This window comes from Gigantopelta aegis, chromosome 2, assembly GCF_016097555.1.
Source record: "Gigantopelta aegis isolate Gae_Host chromosome 2, Gae_host_genome, whole genome shotgun sequence".
NCBI lineage: Eukaryota > Metazoa > Mollusca > Gastropoda > Neomphalida > Peltospiridae > Gigantopelta > Gigantopelta aegis.
The window spans coordinates 23,246,954-23,272,183 of record NC_054700.1 but is presented as its reverse complement, the minus strand read 5'-3'; the positions used below and the strand labels follow the sequence as shown (position 1 = coordinate 23,272,183).

General features: G+C 38.7%; 1 protein-coding gene across 1 annotated transcript; it reads right to left on the bottom strand.

Moving 5' to 3' along the window:
* Positions 1–3,680: 3,680 nt before the first annotated feature.
* Positions 3,681–14,968, bottom strand: LOC121377495 (neuronal acetylcholine receptor subunit alpha-10-like). The gene is made up of 6 exons (XM_041505510.1): positions 14,750–14,968; positions 13,901–13,945; positions 12,838–12,947; positions 7,461–7,641; positions 5,878–6,232; positions 3,681–5,332 (listed from the first exon to the last, which is right to left on the bottom strand). The coding sequence occupies exons 1-6, from the start codon at positions 14,945–14,947 to the stop codon at positions 4,725–4,727; spliced, it is 1,497 nt and encodes a 498-aa protein (XP_041361444.1). The 5' UTR covers positions 14,948–14,968; the 3' UTR covers positions 3,681–4,724.
* Between the last annotated feature and the right edge of the window lie 10,262 nt (positions 14,969–25,230).

The window sequence follows — 25,230 nt, the reverse complement described above, 5'->3', positions numbered from 1 at the left end:
TTTTGATACTACTTTTATTTTGCTGAGAGTTATAACACTAAAGAAAGAAGTTCTAGCAGATACACGTACGTATTTGTTTTTAAGGTACGGCAATAAACAAAATACGTTACACAACCACTTCTTTGAAAATGTGTGTGCAGATGTCTGAAAATTGTATTATGTGATGTAAATATAGACCCCTATAATGGCATGATTTTGCAAGTAAGGTTTTGATTGATCGAATGAAAGGTCAACTGGACATGAGCTCCAACGGGCTGCTGTTAGATCCACATGTAATAGTGGAGCTAATTTTAATTAGATTGTAATATACGATATTGACAATACCGAAAAGCACTCTGGTAATAACCTCTATATGTTCAACCTGTCTCAAATACCGGTAAACGTATGGAAACTAACTCGTATGAACGGAAAACTCTTATGGAAAACGAACTCGTGTGTAAAAAATAACGGTGGACTCGTATGGGGATGTATGGATATGCAGATATACTTTGATATTTCTCTTAAATGTGTATTTTGACACTTTTTTGTATACATGCTTCTTATTTATGTCACCATCAGTAAACTATTTGCGTGTCAACCGCAGTTTGTGCGTCAACAAAAATTACCTATTTTCGTGTCATGTTATATATTTTGTTTCGTACATAAGCGTATGAGCACATTTTCCCCGAATGACATGTGACGTCAAGAGCATCCTTGCCCGAATGACCAGACAATTTTTGCCGAAATAGATAAATTATCACACCTCCCACTCCCACACCCCGTCCCGTATGGTTTCGTGTACTTTCGTGTAATTCCAAATCAATAGAAAACAACTTATTTAATCATGTTTAATTTATTCTGTAACAAGCATCCAATGAATACTAAATAATAACAAGCAATAAAAAAACGCACTACGCATCCAGCAGTATGATCACAGACACACGCATTCAATGTCAATCTCACAAATAAATATTTCATATTTCATAATGTATCCATGTGGGACCGTGCTATTCCACCCTCGGGTACATAATCTGATGTCAGGGACTGGGCAAGCCTCGTCCCTGACAACAAATTATGTACCCTCGGGTGGAATAGCCCTGTCCCACATGGACACATATGAAGGATTCTTTTATTCCATGACGTCGGCCCATGCGGAATACAACTGAAATGAGACTATCATTTTCGGTTTATACTACTACTCCTCAAAGACACACTAGTCAACATAGGCACATCACTGGCATACCGGTCCGTTCATCTTTGTAACTTCACGCAGAAGTTGGCTTGGGAACAGATCGCCTTTCGTGTAATTGTCCCATAGCTCGAAGTACTTCTTCGCCGACTTCTGTGCTGGCGTTTGGTGCCGATCCAACTGCCCGTAAACAATGCATGCATGTTTTGCGTTTCTCACTAGCCCGAACTTAAAGACCACTAGCCACGGACGTCAGGCTAGCGGATTTGTCGAACTCTGCATAAATACTACACACAAATTGCTATACAGTATTGGATATATCAGTTTATAATTTCCATACGAGTTCACTGCATTTTCCCCCATACGAGTCTTAAAATATTATATTCTTGCTAAATATATTGGGAAAACCGAACCTGTTATCATACATTACCAAACAATGGACGTTTTACTAACGTATTTTGCTCTTTAAAAAATGCCCCCTTCACTTAAAATAACCATAATTTTTGTTGGTATATACTTGGTATGTTTGATAAATTACCTTCAATGCATACACAACTATATGAACACAATTTTGAATAATTTTTGAGAAGTACGTTTGCCAAAATGTCTCTCGTCAAAAATGAACAATGTTAGCGTTTTTGCCCATGTTTCAGAATGGATGCAAGTAAAAACCCGGGGCGGGCTTGTGCTCCATTAGTAATATACACACACATTGGATTGGGTTTTTTTGTTAATACGTTGGAAGATATTAAATCATCTGCCATTGGTATATCTTGTATTTTGTTTGTTTGCACATTTCAAATTGTTACATTCATCTTTAGTTTCTTGTTTGTGTAACAATGTAAGTTACTACAAACGTGCGGAGTCCTAAAAATAGGATGATAATTATAATTGTTGTAGGGAACTAGAGTAGTCAAACACGCCTCCCCCCACCGTTATGTTTTCACACTAGCAGCTTAACCCGCATTTTGTATTTATACTCATGGTATGCCCAACTCATTTTAGAGCTTTTGAGAAAAATGAAACGGAAAAGCCCCAGATTTTTATACAAACTGAAATGAATTCTTTAAAAATTAATTAAACAAGAACAAATTCTGTAATAGAGTACCGTTGTACAGGCACGTGTACAGTCATTTATGTAGGGTGGGTCTCTAGACTGGTGTGCGAAGTTACTCGTGGAGGGACCGTCGCCTAGGCGTACGGGCTCCCATTTTATAAGGGGGACAAGCCGATTTTGTTGCCCAAATAATAACATTTATTCATATTAGCATTACTGTCAAACAGCTATATTTACATGGATTACAACTTATTCTGCGGGTACAATGATGGTTTTCAGAGGCGTCTCGGGGGGGGGGGGGGGCTAATTTTTGTGAGTTGTAATTTTATTATATACTATTATTATTATTTTTTACGATCTCTCTCCAAACCTCCCTTGGCATTCCGCCTCATGTCATTGCCCCCCCCCCCCCCCCCAAAAAAAAAAAAAAAAAAAAATAATAATAATTAGATTTTCTGGATCCGCCACTGTTTTTGCGGGTAGAATGATTGAAATACATTGAGATTAGCATATTTTGCTCGAATATTTCTAACGTATTTGTCCGAATTTTAGGATCCCCCCCCCCCCCCCTCCCTGTCTCGTACGCCGTCGAGACATGCCGCCCCGGAAAATAGTTTTAAAATGTGCTCGAGTAGGGTCCTAAGCCTTTGGCCCCCGACCCCCCCAAAATGCTGGCTACGGGCCTGGGCCTTTGACCCCCGACCCCCGACCCCCGTCACACGTGACTGTTGTGTGTCGGTTAGTTTCTTATATTCACTTCAAGAAAGTGTAGATGATAAAGGACTGTCCAATATGAATACTGTCTTTGGCTTTTGAAAAACAAAGGCAAGTGAAAAATCGCACACCTCTAAACTCTTAGACGAGTGAAATTAGTTTCGCCAACATGAATACCACAAATTCTGATGACGAGGTATTGCAGGCAGAGAACATAAGTATATTTTTGTGTGTACGTATAAGTTGTATTTGGAGGGGAGGAAGAGTTGTGATGGAAATATGAGTGTAATTATTGTTATATTCATTTGTTTAACCGCTATAGTACGTACTTATATGTCGGTCTTTGCCTAACGTTTTCACTTCTAGAAACTGAGGATGATAAGAAAGGACTTTTCAATATAATTGGCTATAATATCACATTTTAATACCACATTTTGTCATCGGATGCGTTTTTGGAGTTCATTTCTTTATAAAGTTGATAGATGCCCGATGTGAGTGGTTCCTCTTCGTTTTGTAACAAATACTGTTTTTATCCGCTTACTGGTGAATGCTTACGATTCGTCCAGTAAATGATTTTTCAGTAATTTATTGTAGATAAATGTTTTCGTCCACGGACAAATTAAATTAAAATTAAATACATTTCGTTCAAGTATTAAATACATCATGGGTGTCTTAAAGTGCGACTGTGAGTTAACACAACTTGCGCACTGGGGTCTTTTTAAAATTTAAACAAAAACAACAAACAAATGAAACTTTAATATATCTGAACATATCGCGGATGATCTGTATTTGGTGCACCGAAAACGTGATTGAACCGTTCCAGCCCTATAAAACTCGGGTTCCCTGTCTTGCACAGAACTCTGTGGTGAAGTTAGACAATACGACAGGCGTGCATGCCAAAAAAATACCCACACCCACGCTAAAAAATCCCGGGTTCCATGTCTGATGCGTACTGGACAGATCATACCAGAATTAGCATCACGACTGAATATTTAGCAAGGACAAGATCCGACCAGAATATGATGATGTTTGTAAGTCTTTAGCTGGACATTCCGGGAAGCCTAGGTAGAAAGAAAAATAACCTGTCCCTATAAACCGCGATCCGGTTTGGTTGCGTCCTGAATACAGTGAATAGTTGAAGCGCGCAGGAAGCCCAAAATTATTAGTAAAGCATATTTTGATTCTACCATGAGGATTATATTTGTAATAGATACATTTTGCTGCTTTCTGAAGCAGTTTAGCTATATTTCACGCAGGATTAACGACATAATGCAGTATATTTGTTTTTTCCCCTTAAGTTGAAAATCAAACCAAACATTGGTCAGGCCGAATCCTGACCGGCCTTACAGCTTCCTACGGCCTTGTTGGTATCAGGATTACAATGATTGTGAATACTATTTAAAATATATGTAAAATATGGACCAGAACATGGATATTTGCAGAAGAGGTCTTCGTTCTTAAACACTTTTTTAAAGCCCGTGTTCTTCTTCTGTTACGTAATGGATAGCCGGTATCAAGATGAGCACGACGATAGTGAATATTATAGTTATAGGGAATATGAACCAGGGCATGTACGAGTCCGGCTTCACATGAATATTTGCAGAAGAGTCCTTAGCTCCAACACATCTTAAAGTCCGTGTTCCTCTTCTGTTGCATACTGAATAGCAGGTATCAGGATGAACACGACGCTAGTGAATATTATAGTTATAGAGAATATGATCCAGAGCATGTACGAGTCTGGCTTCACATGAATATTTGCAGAAGTGTCCTTAGATCCAACACTTCTTAAAGCCCGTGTTCCTCTTCTGTTGCGTACTGGATAGCCGGTATCAAGATGAGCACGACGATAGTGAATATGATGGTGATGGCCAGGAAGGACCAGAACATGAGTCTGTCGATGACGAGCGCCACCTGCTTCCACTCATCGTGTAACTCCGTCTCCTCCTCCTCTTCCCGAGTCTTGTCGACCAGCAGCCTGAGGTACCTCACCAGGTCGTCCAGTGCGCCCGCCTTCTCGTAGATGTGCACGTGCACGTCAGACGATGAGTTCGTGGAGTTCGTGCATGTGACCCTGAAGTCCACGCTCAGATTGTCGTCTGCCTTGCTGTCGTTTGGGCGCGCGAGAATCCCGTTGACGTTGTCGTTAGAACCCAGTTTTGATACCTGGTCGGGCTCCCTGCTAGGGGTTACGACGATTGTTGGATTCTTGTATTTGGTTTCTTTCTCTGATAAGCACGTGCATCTGATGATTCTGGAGATGTACTTCAAAACGAGAACTCTGATCCAGTTAGGGACTTTGACCTGATGCGGCGGGCAGTGGTGGAGTTTAAGAACTAAGACAGTCATGATCACAGACACGGACGCAAGAGACATCGACAAGGATAAATATATTTCTGAAAAGAAAAGAAAAATATGTTCCCCTATGCGAATTAAAGAGAATTAAATCAATGTCAGTATATTAAATTTTTATGATGAATGTAAATTATTTTGACAATTTGTGTGCAAAGTGACTACTCGTCAGGGCCGTAGCTAACGGGTGGGGGGAGAAAGGGACAGTTAAAATCCGGTAAAAGTAATAAAAATTTAAAGAAAATCGTTTTCTTAACCGTTTGAGGAGTTTTACGTATGCTCGTTCGTTCCAAGAATTCATCTTCAAAAAAAATAAAATAATAATAATAATAATAATCCTAGTTGTGGCTTTGCCTGCATCGTATCGAACAGTAGAAAGGGATCTTGTATTATGCACTTGCTTGTAGGAAAACATACGATGTCCTTTGGTATATCAGTTCTTGAAATCTGGTTGAATCAGAAAAGACATGCATTATGGGAAATAATCAGAACTGGATGATCTTTTCTAAATAGTAGAATACGGGAGAACTATATAGCCAAGAATGGGAGTTTTAGTTATCATACATTATACCACTGCCAATATTCTTACCAATTAATGGTATGTAGTCTGATGTGGGAGGCATGCTTTCTGCCACGAGCAGCATGAACACGGAATAAGACAGCCAGACAGTGATGCTTAGAGTTATCTTCTCGCAGGCGTCTGGCGGCAGACAAAACGTGAGCACGCTCAGGATGTTCAGCCAAAAACACGGCAGTAGGATGTTGAGCACGTAGTACAGGATACGACGGTGAAGGACGAGGTATATCGTGACGTCAGGAAATACGGCGTCGCTGATTGGATAAACGACTTCGTGACGTATCACGTTGTACTTCGTGAGCCGCCATTCCCCATTGGTTATGTAGTTGTTCACATCCACTTGAGACGACCTGTTCACGATATCTACCTGTTCGTGGTAACAAGAGACGGCAAAGAAAGTTAGTTACAGTTTGTTTTGATTAACGACACCACTAGAGCACATTGATTTATTAATCATCGGCTATTGGATACCACCCGTTTGGTAATTTTGACTCGTACTTATCAGAAGACGTTTTTGTTTAACGACACCACTAGAGCACGTTGATTATTAATCATCGGCTGTTGGAAGTCAAACATTTGGTAATTTAGACATATAGTCTTGGAAAGGAAACCCGCTACATTTTTCCATTAGTAGCAAGGGATCTTTTATATGCATTTTCCCACAGACAGGAAAGCACATATCCTACCACGGCCTTTGATCAGTTGTGGTGCACTGGTAGGAATGAGAAAACCCCAATCAGTGGAATTGATCTACCCAGGTGGTTCGATCCTGTAACACAAGCATCTCAAGCGAGCACTCAACCGACTGAGCTAAATCCCACCCCCGAGACGTCGAAAAAAAAAATTCAAAAACAAATCAACAACAACAATGATGACGAATATGATTATAAGACTGCTGATGGCCACATGCTTTTAATGGTGTGGCCAGTGATGGTCATGATGATAATTATGACAATTCACAATATTTCGGACATTTTCCTTGGCAGGTCGCATCTCATAAGAATAATTTAGTTCTTCCTTAATTAAAAGAACGTGAATATCGATTCTAAGTGATGCAGACGTTACATTAGGCGTAAAAAAATAAATTGTGTGTTTCCGATTTCCCGACCGCCCATAATTTTACGCTGCGACCCTAAATAAATTGTGATTACCAAACACCCCCCGCCCCCAAACAAAAAAACAACAACAACCATCTACCGCGATTTTTGCAGTCCGCAAACTAGGTTCGTAACACTTCGGTTTAAAAAAAAAAAAAAAAAAAAAAAAAGGTCCTACCTACCTAACCCTATTTTTTCCAGAGATGAAACCTGAACACACATATTATATATTTTTTGCCTTATGTAGGCCTACTCACAGAAAAAAAGTTCCTGTACATGTAGGCCCGATTGCACAAGAAATATGTTTACTGGTAATGAAGAAAAAATAAAATAACTTCTTTAGCAATTATTTGTTGGTCCTTCATAAACATTATGAGAGATTTGCAAAATTACGGTTCGTCAACAGCAGTCAAACTATTTTATTCGGCGCACAGCAACATTTTGTTCTGCGAGTATATATTACATTAATACATTTACGAATATCTCAACGTATGTTACCTGCAATTTGTCGTAAATCCATGATCCGAATTTGAGGTGGCACTTTTGAATGTCAAATGGGAAAAATGTTATGTCCACTTTGCATGAACTGCGCAGACGCGCAGGTGGGCCCCATATCACAGTTCCGTCACTATGTAGCATAACATTGCACTGCATGAATCCGCTTGTGTAGTCGTCAGCACTGGAAATCAAATTAATTAATTAAAAAATATATGTTGAAGAAAGGGAAGGAATAGTTGTGTAATCATGTAATGACACCCTATAATATTTACTATTAATTGTTTTATTTCATATTCGAGATCCTTTGTTAGTAATAATATAACAGAAGAAAGTTTGGTTTGTTTAACGCCACCACTATAGCACATTGGTCATCGGCTATTGAATGTCAGACTTTTGGCGATTCTGACTCGTAATCTTAGAGAGGAAACCCGCTACATTTGTTCCATTAGCAGCAACGTATCTTTTATATGCACCATCTCACAGACACTATAGCACACACCACGGCCTTTGATATACTAATCGTTGTGCACTGGCTGGAACGAGAAATAGTCCAATGACTGACGGAGATCGATCCCAAACCAACCGCGCATCAAGCGAGCGCTTTACCACTGAGTTACGTCCCGTCCCTATAATGGAAGAAGTCACGTGGTTGAAAACTGTTAACATTATCAGTGGCGTAGCCAGCATGAGGCAGACGAGATTTATTTTATTTTTCCCATGACACTGATATTTATTTTACAGGTCTGGGTTTGCCTCGACGGTCTGTACCAGTCGTGACGCACTGGTTGTAACCGGAAAAGAATCCGAGTCGATTGATTTCGATTTATCCAAGGATCTATGTGCAATATACTCCAAATGTTAAATAGAGTTAATATTTTGCAATAAAAGTTATATGAGGAGAGCATAATTAATCCCAATCAGATGCTATGCGAAAAAAAAGAAGGAAAAAAAAAGAAGATAAATATATAAATAATAATAATAATAATAATAATAATAATAACTTAGGGGGGAAATGGAATGTGACACTAATTTTTACAGAAAATGTTTTGTTTTATTCTTTGTTAGAACGCGATATTTAGCAACATTAAACAAATATACAAATATTTGGCAAATATTTCGAAGATATTCAAAACATACAAATATATGGTAAATAGGTTCAAGGCAACACAACACCATATGAATTTGGCGTGTCGTTGTTGTAAATAGTTTCAAAATATTAAAAACCATTCACCGATACAAAGTATCGATTAAGGCACCACACCTTACCATCTGCCGTGTTGTTGTTGTAGCTTTAAGAATTAGTTCCTCATACCCCCCCCCCCCCCCTCCCCCACACACACACTATTCTGATATGCCTTTTGAAATCTTTCCTTGATGATTGCACCACTACACATAATAAACTTATTATTTTATGTGATATTGTAATTATATAAATGTAATATGAAATCAAATATGATATGGCTGGTTCACTAAAAGAACATGGAACTTAAGGTTATACACACCACCATTAATTACTCCATGCAGTTCAATACAATGTTTACAATGTTAAAATATATTTTGTCAAAAATAAAACACTGTCGAGAGGCGTACGCGACTACTAGTTTTAGGGAATTCTCTCAACTGACAAGTGCCGCGTAAAAAAAAAAATCAACATAGATCTCACTAAACAGTTCACTTCTGGTGAGAGTTGATTGACCACGGTCCACTATAGTTCCTAATTGTGACATATCTTGTGTTTCACATATTCACTTCTAGTAATTTGGGAAGAATTAAAATAATTTGTATCTTTGATGGTAAACCTTCTGGCTAGATCTTGCCCATGTTATTTTGTAATATTGTGCATTGACTTTTTAGGACATGGGTATATAGCGGAAGAGCCAGCTAGAGTGAATCGGTTAATGAACCACCTGTTCGGACCGGCACTATACCACTTGCCCGGTTGTTATCAATTAGTACTACATATAACAAGTAACTTTTAACCAATAGTTTTTATTTTAGAACATTCTCACTTACCTTTATTATAAAAGAATTATATATAAATAGTGAGAGCTACAAAGTAGGTGGGTCAATCCAGAGGATTGATGAGTTGATATAACGTGTAATTCATTGTAGGGGCCTGGGGGGGGGGGGGGGGGGGGGGGACTGTGTCCCCTCCATAGCACGAAATTATACGGGGTTTTTTTCTACTCTATAAATATAGCTTAAAATGTTGCTTGTGCCCTGCCCCCACTATAGGCTGTGGCCCATTCCCCATCCCACTAGAGATTATACCCCCGTAATCCAGATATCATTCATACTGGCCAGTATTGTAATTTATCGACAAATATTGAACATGGTATTTAAAGTAAATAATTTCTTTGAGGTTTATATAAAGCACAGGATAGTAGATAATGCGACTCGTTCTCAATTTGTATGTATATGTAGCAAATTGTCTTTCTAAAATAGTTTACTGGGGAGCATGACCCTCCTCCTACACACAGACACACACACACACACACACGCACACACGCAATACTTTGCAGGCCAGTGTAACCCATCCACCACCCCTTGCATAAATCCCTCACGCCTGACACGCACACATGCACGTGACCATGCATGTAAAGTACGGGGTGGGTATAATTTTTTTCTCTAGTGCTCTAGTCATCAACTAATAAGGAATTATTACCGAACTAACAGTGTCTTGATACCGGCCGTCGGATACATGAGTGAAATTTTAACGATACGCAGTGGCCGATATCAAAGCGCTGACAAAATTAATATGCATTAGTTTGGTCGTATTTCGATTAGTTGATGACTTTTAGTTTTATAGTCAATTTCAAAAACATTTGGGACATTTTTTTATCCCCCACGAATCGAGCACCTGTGACAGTGAGTGTCAGTGAAATGGATAGGCCCTACTGCTTCGAAAGTTTCATTTTATTTTTTTCACATTTGACGGTGCACATGAATTTGTTTACATTCGCAATATATCTGGTCTTTTGCATATCGTGTTTAGAAAAGTTATATGACCGAAATACATGACTTGCGCTAAAGATAAATCATTAAATGTTCAATGTCGCATGACCCGACCCTTCCCCTAAAAACACCACTAGCCAGTCTAGACTTCCTCTACACAATTTCCGGCACACGCGCCTGTTGGACTAAATATTTCGTTTGCTGCAAATTAATTAGGCCTATATTCATTGCATTATAAAGTGTAAATTTTGCTGTAATAACAGCTAAATATATAATTTAACCTAAAAACATCTACCTAGTAACAGTATTTGTTTTATTTACATCAAAATATTTGTATAAACACATTTATGTTAGTCTTGCATGCCGATTATTTAAGGTAGGTAGATGCCCAACATGTTAAAATGAAGATATTATTATTTTTTATACTGATAATAGTGAATTAATTGGGCAAATATTACAACCGGTAGTTCAGTATTACAGTAGGTTTTATGACCACCAAAGATCTTGAAGGACGATTGGGGTCAGAAGTGAAATTTGAAAGTTGACGTTTTTTTTATCAGTAAATCGCAAATTCAAACAATAAAAATGACTGAAAACAAAACAATAACAACTGTATGATCAACAGAATGAAAATGATTGCCAGAAATAATGTTCCACAGTGATTAATGGACCTTCCTGAAAATTGTCAAAATCGAGAATGACACCCCACGCACGTGTACGGGGCAACTGCGTGATGCATGTGCAAACTATAGAATGTGTTGATAAACAGACCTGAACGTTCTTTACTAGGATGTCTGTGGTCAAAACGTATGTTCGGTCTAATAGTTGATATTAACATTAATATTTCAGGTTCCCCTACATATATATATATATGTGTGTATGCATTTATGTATGTGGGTATCTATGAATATACTGTCATATATGCGTAATTATGCACTAAGTAACTCTATTCCTTCTTTCGTTCCTTATTTCTTTTCAAACCTGAACGTTCTTTACTAGGATGTCTGTGGTCTAATAGTTGATATTAATATTTCAGGTTCCCCTACTTTTTTTGAAGAGTATATGCTAATTTTTAAAGATGTACTTGTCATTTGAGAACAATTCCTAAAATTAGTAGTCACATGACCCTCTCGATAGTGTTGTATTTATATTGTATAACATAGAAATTGTTTTGAATTACATGGAGTAATCAATGGTGATGTTGAACATGTGGAGTATATTCGCTAACAGTGCATGCGCGTCGTTTTTTATTGGCGCAATAATAAAAAATATTTGTAAGATATATTCTTCATTCGATAAATCTCCCAGAAGAAGCGTTTGGCACCATGGTGTTTTTCTTCTGCTCTTTATTAGGGTACTTACTACAACATTCTACTTTTCCAGAGAGGAACCGGCTGTAACGGAAACAAGTGTCGGTGCCAGGGTGATAAACTGCGAGTGAAAAGAGCTCGGCTCGTTATCATGGCAGCCAAAACAAAATGTCATGTCATAGCCACACGCAATAATGATGAAATCTTGCAAAATTACCCCAAACCTGTTCTTTCTTTCGCTTTTCGTCTGCGAGACTAGAAAAAAACACCCCAACAACACTCGACTGTTTCACCGTGCATTAATGTGGTATATGCTTTCCTGTCTGCGGGCAAGTGCATATAAGAGATCCATTGCTGCATTACGAAAATGTAGCGGGTTTCGTCTGCTGACTTTGTGTCAGAATTACCAAATGTTTGACATCCAATAAGCCGATGATTAATTAATCAATGTGCTCTAGTGGTGTCGAAAGTTATATTTGTTCTGTTAAACTTTAATTCATTCCAACTTATTTTCATGCTTATATCGAATTAAGGTTCAAGCACGCTGTCCTGGACACAGGACAATGGGTTAGTTGTTAACGGTTAATGAGAGAGAGGTCGGTGTAATGGTCTTACACCTACTCCTTGAGTTGTTAAAACTCGCTCTGGGTGGGAGCCGGTACCGGACTGCGAACCCAATACTTACCAGCCTTATGTCTGGTAGCTTCACCGAGACCGGTTGTTAAACATGTATCAATAATTTTATTAAAATAACAGTTTATTATAAATAACTGGAAACGCACGCGTAAATGGAAATTAAAAAAAAACTTCACGACTACTACGAAACCACACTACAGGCGATCATTTACGTGCCCGTCTTCCCGGACCAGTTTTGGTCAGGACGTTTTTCGGTAGTTTTTTTTTGTTTTGTTTTTTTTTATTTCGGGAGGGGGGGGGGGGGGGGGGAGGGATTATCTTCGTGAATGTGAAATACTTTACATTTTATATATATATATATATATATATATATATATATATATATATATATATATATAATAGGCGACAATATTACATTCTAGATCTAAGCTTGAAACTTCTCCGTTTATCTACTGTTACATGTATATAAAGCATACTTATTGTACAGCACGATGTCCGGCAGCCAAAGCTTTTTGGAGGGAATTCGAAAGACCTCCAGACCCCCGTACAGGGCCGGGTCCCACTCAATCATTTCGTCCTTCCATTGCTAAAACGTAAACACGATTACAAATGCAAACAAAAGTTCATTAATAATAGTATACATGTAATTGCATGATCCTGTCTTGGGTTGCTTTAAGAGTTATCTCTTAAAAATAAAATATAAAAACTTATCATATTTGTTTTTATCTAGCGGGAAAAGATTATTTTTCCTTTTACTCTCCTCGGGGGAGGGGGGAAGGTTGTCGTAGCCCAGTGATAAAGCGTTCGCCTGATGTGCGATCTGTCTATGATCGATCCCCATTAATGGTTATTGAGCTATTTCTTATTCCAACCAACCAACCAACCATACACACATACATACATACAGACAGACAGACATACACACATACACACAGGCAGACATACATATGTACATACATACATACATACATACATACATACATACATACAAACATACATACATACATACCCACATACACGCAGACATACTAATACACGCAGACATACTAGTGTAGGAGTGGCAGTCCTCTTTGTGTTGGTCAGAAGGATGTATTGTCTAGTAAAGGATTTTCTCGGGAATTGCAGTCCTCCTAGAGACGAGGCACTAGATGGAAATTCATGGATTAACCGCTCTTTTGTCAAATACCCATTTGACTGTGCATTGTACAGAGAGAGAGAGAGAGAGAGAGAGAGAGAGAGAGAGAGAGAGAGAGAGAGAGAGAGAGAGAGAGAGAGAGAGAGAGAGAGAGAGAGAGAGAGAGAGAGAGAGAGAGAGAGACAGAGCGAGGGAGAGGGAGAGAGAGAGGGAGAAAGAGAGAGACACACACACAGAGAGAGAGAGAGAGAGAGAGAGAGAGAGAGAGAGAGAGAGAGAGAGAGAGAGAGAGATACACACACACGGACACATACACATACACGCACAGAAAGACACACACACACACACACACACACACACAAATATATATATATATATAGACACACACGAGTCCCTTTACTTACCCAGTCAAGCCAAGCATTCAAAGTCATTATCTGGTTCCTTTCGTCCTGAAAAAAGAAGACTACTTCGTTACTTGGCTACGAAAAATAGTTCTATATTCCAATATATTGAGAACTTAATTATCAACAGCAAATCTTTCGCGATCAAATAACCATTCACCGTTTTTACATACAGCAGACATACACTTACCCTTGCAATGTTCAAAAAACTATTTTTACATGCAACATACATACATTTACCATGTTCATAAGCTAGATGAGGTTAACAATTATTCCCATATCGTCATTTACCATGTCCATAACCTGAATGAGGTTAACGTGCTCGCCACATTGTCACTTACCATGTTTACAACGTGGATGAGGTTAAAGTTAAAGGTGCTCGCCACATTTTCACTTACAATGTCCATAACCTGAATGAGGTGAAAATTAAAGGTGGTTTCCACATTGTCACTTACCATGTCCATAACCTTAATAAGGTTAAAATGTGATCTAGTGGTGTCGTTAAACAAAATAAACTTTAACCTTAATGAGGTTAAAGTTAAAGGTGATCGTCAAATTGTCACTTACAATGTTCATAACATGGATGAGGTTAAAGTTAAAAGTATTCACCACATTGTCACTTACCATGTCCATAACCTGGATGAGGTTAAAGTTAAAAGTGATCACCACATTGTCACTTACCATGTCCATAACCTGGATGGGGTTAAAGTTAAAAGTGATCACCACATTGTCACTTACCATGTCCATAACCTGGATGAGGTTAAAGTTAAAAGTGATCACCACATTGTCACTTACCATGTCCATAACCTGGATGAGGTTAAAGTTAAAAGTAATCACCACATTGTCACTTACCATGTCCATAACCTGGATGAGGTTAAAGTTAAAAGTGATCACCACATTGTGTGACGAGTTATACACCGGACGTACATCCGTACTGTACGCCGCGAACAACTTCTTTAACAACTTCTGTTCGTCCGGTAATTTCCGTCGGCGAGCACCACTCGAACCGATGAACGCACACACACACAAGATTAATTTAATATACAGCATGTCAAAACCAAATTAATACTATTTCGGCGCCTGGTATCTAAATCCCATGCACAGGCGTAATCAATGTTTATGTTATATACGGTCTGCTGTCGGCCATATTTCGTTAGGGTTTAAGGTTCTGCTAAACCAAATCAGTGCTCGCTGCAAGTGAAGTTAACAAGTTGTGTTCAACGATAAGCGAGCGACGCCAACGTTCGTAGACACGTGTGCAGGGCAGGGTTTCTGCTCACACGCGAACTCTTTGATTGATTTTTGTTAAAGTTAGTTTGTTTTGTTTAATGACACCATTAAAGCACATTAATTTATTCATCATCGGTTATTGGATGTCAAACATTTGGTAATTTTTACATGTATATTGTCTTAGAGAGGAAAGAAAGAAATGTTGTATTTAACGACGCACTCAAGACATTTTATTTACGATTATATGGCGTCAGACATATGGTTAAGGACCACACAGATATAGAGAGGAAACCCGATGTCGCCACTTCATGGGCTATTCTTTTCGATTAGCAGCAAGGGATCTTCCCATAGACAGGATAGCACATACCACGGCCTTTGATATACCAGTCGTTGTGCGCTGGCTGGAGCGAGAAATAGCCCAATGAGCCCACCGACGGGGATCGATCTCAGATCGACCGCGCATCAAGTGAACGCTTTACCACTGGGCTACGTCCAGCCCCCCTGACGGTTAGAGAACGTATTAACTATGTCCGTCTAGCTCTCTTACCATCAGAGTACTCGGCCTAATGCTGACTCACTAACTACAAACAACTAACCATTAACTATGTCCGTCTAGCTCTCTTACCATCAGAGTACTCGGCCTAATGCTGACTCACTAACTACAAACAACTAACCATTAACTATGTCCGTCTAGCTCTCTTACCATCAGAGTACTCGGCCTAATGCTGACTCACTAACTACAAACAACTAACCATTAACTATGTCCGTCTAGCTCTCTTACCATCAGAGTACTCGGCCTAATGCTGACTCACTAACTACAAACAACTAACCATTAACTATGTCCGTCTAGCTCTCTTACCATCAGAGTACTCGGCCTAATGCTGACTCACTAACTACAAACAACTAACCATTAACTATGTCCGTCTAGCTCTCTTACCATCAGAGTACTCGGCCTAATGCTGACTCACTAACTACAAACAACTAACCATTAACTATGTCCGTCTAGCTCTCTTACCATCAGAGTACTCGGCCTAATGCTGATTCACTAACTACAAACAACTAACCATTAACTTTTGTTCTGGGCAGATAACTGAAACAAACAGCACACCATAGACACCTTTGAAGAAGTATGCCACCTTACGTTTAATGTATACCAGCAAGAGAGGGTGCACAATATCTAGTGATAGGGTCACTGCCTCTATTGGGATGGGAGGGGGAGGAGCCATATTTTTATCTTTATATAGTGTAGGACAAATTAACGTAATTTTTGTCCTCGAGTGGAGGAGGGACTATGCCCCCCCCCCCCCCCCACACTTCTGGTTCCTATGGGCCTGTACCTTATTCGTTTTGTTTTAATTGAAAACTCTCTTTGTTGCACCTCGAATTGCGAAACGGAAGCTCCTGGTTTGGTACACTGCAGCCTTAACGAGTGACCGTGCTTCAATAATATCGACACCAAATTCCATTGTAAAATGTCTGTAAGGATTCTAGCGCTTGTGTTGTCTAATACAATGGAGGCGCGATTCGTTCCCTGCCAGGCGGAGTTTTGTAGAACAGACGATTACCTTGCCCCCGGAGACAAATAAATATACAAACATAGATACAGCCTGCTTAGCAGTGCCAAATACCTACAGAAAACGATTGACACAAAGAAGCCATGTTGTGCACTAACATAACAAAGATCTGATATTAAGCCAGGGTATAGCAATAGATCCCTTACGATTTACTACTAAATATGCATGTTTTATTGTTGTTGCTGTTGTTGTTGTTGTTATCCACCATGTCAGGCGAGAGTCCAGGGGGTGGGTTTCCGGGGTCGAAACCCCATCCTGTTCAAGCAAATTTTCCTTCTTCTTAATATAATTACCAGAGGAGCGTAACTCGATCCCTCTATAAACTTCGGTGACCAGAGTGTAGACCCACCCACTTGCTAAATTTCAGCACACGCCCGTTAGAAATACGTTGAATGTGAACAAAACAAAGCAATACAGCGAATAGTGTGGAATAGGATGATGTTAAACATTTTCAGTCGCCAGAGTCTGGACCCCTCGCTTGCTAAAAGTCCTGTATGCCTTGCATTACTAGACATATACCTTGGAATGATAAATTACCTGAGTTCTGGTAGGTTATAGGTGGGTGGGGGTGGGTGGTCCCATTCAGCTTTTATTCAGCGACTTTTATGTGAAAGAATATGGCATATGTTGCATGTAGGAAGGTACATGAAAACAAGAAAAGAATACAAAACCAGAATTTGTTTTGTAAATTATTGGCGGGTTTCGATATCGCGTTTGATAATTTGTTACGGTTAAACCGACGTGTCGGCTTGGACCACGCAATATCTTCTGTGATGAATTAGTTCTGACATACGGGCAGTTAAAACACCGTAGAACTCTGGCACATTGTATAATGAAACATGAAAACAGCAAAGCTGTAAATTAAACATCCTTTTTTTTCGATCATCTTTTATAGACAAACGAACTAAATGAATTAAAGTATCTCTTTTTGTGGATGGTTGGTTGTCTCTTAGATTGAGCTCTTTTCCATTTCACTAAGCTTCGTGGAATTTCTCTCGCCAGTTTATGGATAATGGCTCATATATATGGAAATAAAAATCGTTTATATCTTTAAGAATTTAAACTTGCAAGTTAGCAACACGACTCCATGTGGCCACCCTTTTTAACATGTCAGATATTGTTTTTAAAATAAAGTAAAAGTTTGTTTTGTTTAATGACGCCGTCAGAACGCATTGATTTATTAATCATCGGCTATTGGGTGTCAAACATTTGGTAATTTTTACATATAGTCTTAGAAAGGAAACCCGCCACATTTTTCCATTATATGCACCGTTCCACAGTCAGGGTAGCACATACGGCCTTGGTGCACTAGCTGGAAAGAGAAATAGCCCAATGGGGCCACCGACGGGGACTGATCACGGACCGACTACGCATCAAGCGAGCGCTTTACCACTGGGCTACGTCCCGTCTCACCCCACCCCGTTTTAAAAATAATTTAGAGGCGGTTTCAGAGGAAGTATACTATATATACCACTTTCCCTGTATTCATTTTTAAAAATTGTTATTAAAGGCCACTTAATACAACATAAAAGAGAAAATCAATATTCATAATGACTACTATTTTTTGTGGAACTAAAACGGATATATTTTTTCTAATATTTGATTTAAAAGAAAAAAGAAAGAAAAGGAATATTTTGTTTAATATTTCAGCACATTTTAAACTACAGCTTTGTGGAACAGAAGTAAACATAGTGGGGCAGGGAACACTACACTACGCCACACTATATGACACCACACCACACCACACTATATCACACCACACCACACCACACCACACTATATCACACCACACCACACCATACTATATCACACCACACCACATCACGCTATATCACAGCACAGCACAGCACATCACACCACATCACACTATATCACATCACACTATATCACATCACACCACACCACATCACATCACACTACACTATACCACACCACACCACACCGCACTATATCACACCACACCACACCGCACTATATCACACCACACCACACCACACCACACTATATCACATCACAGCACAGCACACCACACCACACTATATCACACCATACTAGATCACACCACACCACACCACACCACACTATATCACACCACACCACACAATATCATACCACACCACATCACACCACACCACACTATATCACATCACAGCACACCACACCACACCACATCACACTATATCACATCACACCACACTATATCACACCACACTATATCACACCACACCACACCATACCACACCACACCACATCACACCACACCACACTATATCACATCACAGCACACCACACCACATCACACTATATCAAACCATACCACATCACACTATATCACACCACACTATATCACACCACACCACACCACACTATATCACACCACACCGCACCACACCACACTATATCACACAACACACACACACCACACCACACCACACCACACCACACCACACTACACCACACTATATCACACCACACCACAACACATCACATCACACCACAGCATACCACACTATATCACACCACACCACACTACATCACACCACACCACACCACATCACACCACACTATATACCACAACACCACACCATAAAACATCAAACCACGCAACGCCACGCCACGCTATACCACAGCACATCATCATAAAGTAAATACACTATAAAGTACATACAATTTCAATTAGCTTTTACAATTACTGTCCCCATACCTTTTAGATAATTCCATATTCAGTAGGGTTGTCGTTTTTTAGGGGGCCACTTAGCTTTAACAGTATTTGACCTATGGGCCTAAACTGTTTATTGAAGGTGTGAAATATCCATATAGTATTAGGTGTGAAATATCCATATAGTGTTAGGTGTTAAATATCCATATAGTGTTAGGTGTGAAATATCCATATAGTGTTAGGTGTGAAATATCCATATAGTGTTAGGTGTGAAATATCCATATAGTATTAGGTGTTAAATATCCATATAGTATTAGGTGTTAAATATCCATATAGTATTAGGTGTTAAATATCCATATAGTATTAGGTGTGAAATATCCATATAGTGTTAGGTGTGAAATATCCATATAGTATTAGGTGTTAAATATCCATATAGTATTAGGTGTGAAATATCCATATAGTATTAGGTGTGAAATATCCATATAGTATTAGGTGTGAAATATCCATATAGTATTAGGTGTGAAATATCCATATAGTATTAGGTGTGAAATATCAAACCTACAATCTCCATACTTTTCAAATAATTCTATTTTCAGTAGGGTTATGGTTTGTTTTGTTGTTTTGTGGGTTTTGGGGCATGAGTTTTGGGGGGAGGTTGGATGGGGGCACCCGCTATATTAAGGAAATAAACTGAAGTTTCAGCTACTACAGAGATCAGGTCTGCTGCTTATAAGACCTTTAGGAAGGAAGGAAGGAAGAAATGTTTTATTTAACGACACACTCGACACATTTTATTTACGGTTATAATTATGGCGTCAGACATATGGCTAAGGACCACACATATATTGAAAGAGGAAACCCGCTGTCGCCACTTCATGGGCTACTCTTTTCGATTATCAGCAAGGGATCTTTTATATGCACCATCCCACAGACAGGATAGTACATACCACGGCCTTTGTTACACCAGTTACACTGGCTGGAGCGAGAAATAGCCCAATAGGTCCACCGACCGGGATCGATCCTAGACCGGCTGCACATCAAGCGAACGCTTTACCACGGGGCTACGTCCCGCCCCATAAGACCTTTAGAGTCTAGACTCAAGACTAATAGTCTGAGACTTTAACGTCATAGTAACGCCTACGGAGAACGCATTTTTTTTCATCCTATGAAATTTACTTCAAGTTATTTATTTCTGAACCGACTGTTTTCTAAATTGCACACAAAAATAGTATTGTTTTGTTATTTCCCAAACACTTTTAATTTTCATCTTACGTCAAACCAACCTGAAATTATTTTTAAAAAATAAAAATAATAATATTTAAAAAAAATTGAAGGAGGATAAGACGGACTATAGCTATATTATAATCATTATTATACAAATTGCATGTGTGTGACGTCATTAGAAATTTGAGTCTAGACTAAAGTTTTATAGCACAGGCCCCCCAACCACCCAACCCCCCCCCCCCACACACACACACACCAAATACACAGACACTGATATTCTAAACAAAAAATTATATTTATTTAATCAGTTATTTTAATTGTTAATGTTAGTGGAAACATTTGAACAGTGGCAACACACTCCGAACACCGTCTCTTTAAACGAGAAGCACAACATTGCTGTATCGACTTGAATTCTTTCTCACTCCCCGTCTTCCCTCAGACCAACTCTAGGTCCACTGATATAACATATTGATTGAACAACCACGTCATCACTGCAACACAAGTCACGAAATATCGAAAAATCTTACATGACCTTAGTTTTGGGAAAATATTATGTCAGTTTTGTACTGTGGAGTTTGAGACACCGCGGAATCAGAACTCTGGGCGTCTAGCGTTGAATGGAGTGCAAAATGATGTAACTCGGTACTGATAAGTAATATGTTTCTTGAATAACATGATTGTCTTTGTTAATGCGGCGCCATAGCAATTCAGATTTTGCGATAGCGGTAATGACATCTTTACAGGGGGATCACCGATGTGACAGAAATCTAAGACGAAGCATTATCTAACAACTACAAAACCATGATCATTGTTGGGTGCGTCTATTGTGGAGGAACTTAGTTCTGGACTAAGACCGTTCATAGTTACGCCAGTTCAGCTTACTAGTATTTGCTCGTCCAGTTACCGACACGGACCCAGTGTCCGTAGTATAGTTTTTGTGAAATGATGCTGACAGCAATGAGTATTGTATTTTAAGGAGATCTTCTAGTTATTACCATTTGTGACACCCAATAGCCAATGTGTATGTTTGTGCTGAGGTGTCGTTAAAGATTTATTCATTCATTCATTCATTCATTCATTCATTTATTCTATTTCTCTTCTTTTTTTTTTACTCTGTTTTTGTACTTCTTCTTAATTCCAATACTTTCTTACCGTCTTTTCATCTGTCTCTTTCTTTCTTTCTCTTATTTCCATTTGTCACTTTTCAGTGTTCTGTGATTTTAATTAATTGTATTGACATCTTCATCTGTACGAAGTCGGACATGTTTATTAGCGTAAAGTAGAAAAACATTCTATGTGATCACATAAAGAAGAGGAGTGTGTTTTGGATTTAATGAACCATATGTGGTACTAAGAATTTTTTTACAAACGATAGCATACACGACATTCCATCACGACCCATCAAGCTGTGAGGTACTGTGACGTCTTAATGTCACCATGGAGTCACTTCGCTGGATTCTAGTGGTCCTCGCTGCTGTTGTTTTAGTACAGAGAGTCAGTCTGAGAAGATGCAGACGAGGTAGGTGAAACTAGTGGGTATGTTTGTTGTTGTCTTTTTGTTTATCTCCGTCGGTGCAGTTCTAGTCAGTACACCACGACTGGTATATCAAAGGCTGTGGTATGTGCTATCATGTCTGTGGGATGGCGCATATAAAAGATCCCTTACTTCTAATGCAAAATATAGCAGTTTCCTCTCTAAGACTATATGTCAGAATTACAAACTGTTTGAAATCCAATAGCTGATGATTAATAAAGCAATAGTGGTTACGTTAAACAAAACTAACTTTAACTTTTTAAATTTTTATGTTGCTTTTTTTTAGTTGTTTTTTTTGGTTTGTTTTTGTTTTGTGGGCTGGATGTAAGTGTGTGTGTAGGGGGGTTGTGGGTAGTAGTAGTAGTAGTAGTAGTAGTAGTAGTAGTAATAGTATATATATATATATATGTGTATATATAAAATCTAGAAACCGTATTCTATTCTTCTAAAATCTAAAAACCGTATTCTATTCTTCTAAATAGGTATAACAAAATTAAGTGTTGTGATTTTAAAAAGACAAAAGAAAAAACTTTTTTTGTTTAACGACACCACTAGAGCACATTGATTTATTAATTATCGGTTATTGGATGTCAAACATTTAGTCATTTTGACATATAGTCTCAGAGAGGAAACCCGCTACATCCCCCCCCCCCCATTAATTCAAGGGGTCTTTTATATGCACCATCCCACAGACAGGATATCACATACCATGGCCTTTGATATACCAGTCGTGGTGCACTGGCCGGAACGAGAAATATCCCAATGGGCCCACCGACGGGTATCGATCCCAAACCGATCGCGCATCAAGCGAGCACTTTACCACTGGGCTACGTCCCACCCCTTTTAAAAAAAAAAGAAGTCATAAGTTGGGGATTATAAAAAGTCTGCATTAGCATGATTACCACACAACGTTTATTCAACTCCATGATTGTATTAAACCGTAGGTCAACTCGTTCTTGCACATCCAACGAACTTTATTATGTAGCAAAATTTGTCCAATTTATTTCGGCTATGAACAAAGGAATGAATGTTTTATTTAACGACGCACTCAACACACTTTTATTTACGGTTATATGGCGTCGGACATATGGTACATTTTTAAACAACTCGTTGTAAGATAAATAATAAATGCATCCACCACTCTTGAAGTATTATCCATTTAAAGTATTCAATTTCGTATCTTGGCACAAAACTGTCCATAGGACGTTTTAACAAGATCGCGAGTGCTCCCACCAATCAGACGATGTAGTCAGGATGTATCGTTCTGGGGAGAGATGATTCACTGTCTTTAATATTTGCGCATGGGTAAAGTTTGTTTTGTTTAACGACACCACCAGAGCACATTAATTAATTAATCATCGGCTATTGGATGTCAAACATTCGGTAATTCTAACACGTAGTCATCAGAGGAAACCCTCTACATCTTTCCAAATGCAGCAAGGGATCTTTTATATATACTTTCCTACAGTCAGCAAAGCTCATACCACGGCCTTTGACCAGTTGTGATGCGCTGGCTGGAACGAGATAAAACCCCAATCAGTTGAATGGATCCACCGAGGTGGTTCAATCCTGCGATGCAAGCACGCCAAGCGAACACTCAATATTTGCGCATGGATGCCAGAGTCCATCTATTGTAACATGTTTGGAGTTGCGCTAAACAATAACAACCACTCTTTACTGAACCAGATCAACAGCTACACGGAATGAGCTATTTGAGCGGAAAATAACGGTAAAAATGTCGTAAGCGTATGTTGTATGTTACGCAGTCATAATCACACGAATAAGTCATACGTCATTTATTCGGCAATGCCAACATGGCTATAGGCACATTATATATAGATTTTTTACATTTACGTTGGAGAAAACATTGTGAGAGTAATTGTTTTTTGGTATTACACAGCGATTTCAAATGTAAGACAACTGATTGGCTGCTCCACGGTGATGAACTGGACGCTAAAGCTACACCAACCAATGAAATGAACACGAAGTCTTTTTTCTTACGCTTGTTAAGATATATTTTGAAACTACTTGATGACATGTTAATTTTCATGGTTGAAATCAAATTACATAAATTTATTGGTTAAAAACAATACTTTTAAACATGAGAGTTGAGTATCTCACCAATATCAAATACTTTGAACTTTGATATTTTCATATAGTATTTGGTGTAGTGCAACCTACAAATAAGAAACGTGCTTGTAAAAGATGGAGGAATACTGTTTGTTTTTTGTATTACAGAAATCAAATTGCATGAATTTACTGACCAGGTTAAAAACAATACGTTTAATATATTCAGTCTCGTATTTCATCAATATCAAATACTTCGAACTTTGACACTTTGAGATGGTATTTGGTGTAGTGCAACCTACAAATAAGAAACGTGTTTGTAAAAGAAGGAGGAATACCTGTGCATAAACACAGCGGTACGTGTTTGAAATCGCTTCAAAGGAAAATGTTCTCATTAAAAAGTATTTTCAAAGTCGAATGATGATGCGTTAAGTTAATTTAATATTTATCGAGGGAAATGCCGCTAAGGTCAAACAGATTATAGGGTTACAATTATTTCAGAAAATTGCCCGCCGTTTGCTAATAAAATGGTCAGAAACGTTTCGGAACATGTTTTCAGTGTTGATTTAATTGGCACGAGGGTATTGGATTTAAATGGAATTATACGCGTAGATTGCTTGTTTGAGGAGTCGAGGTGTGGGCGGGTTTTTTTCTCTTTTGTTTTCTTCTTTTTTTAAAATTATTTTTTCTTTTTGCAATGTCAGGGCTGTACCTAGCCTAAAATAAATAGGGGGTAATAGCATGACACAGTAATATCCATCAGTAGAGCGCTCTACCACCAAGTTAAATCCCGTCACATTAAGTTATGTGCATTGCTGCCTGTTTGAACATTGAGTATTGTACACAGTTCTGCACATTATAGTCTGCAATCTGTATGTACATTGAATTCTTTACACAGTTATATACACAGTAAGTTCTGTACATAGTACATTATGAACATTGTTCTGTACGCAGTAGCTCTGTACATCGTACGTTCTGTACACAGTTCTGTACACATTAAGTTCTGTACATTATTGGCTGTATGTACATTGAGTTCTGTTTACAT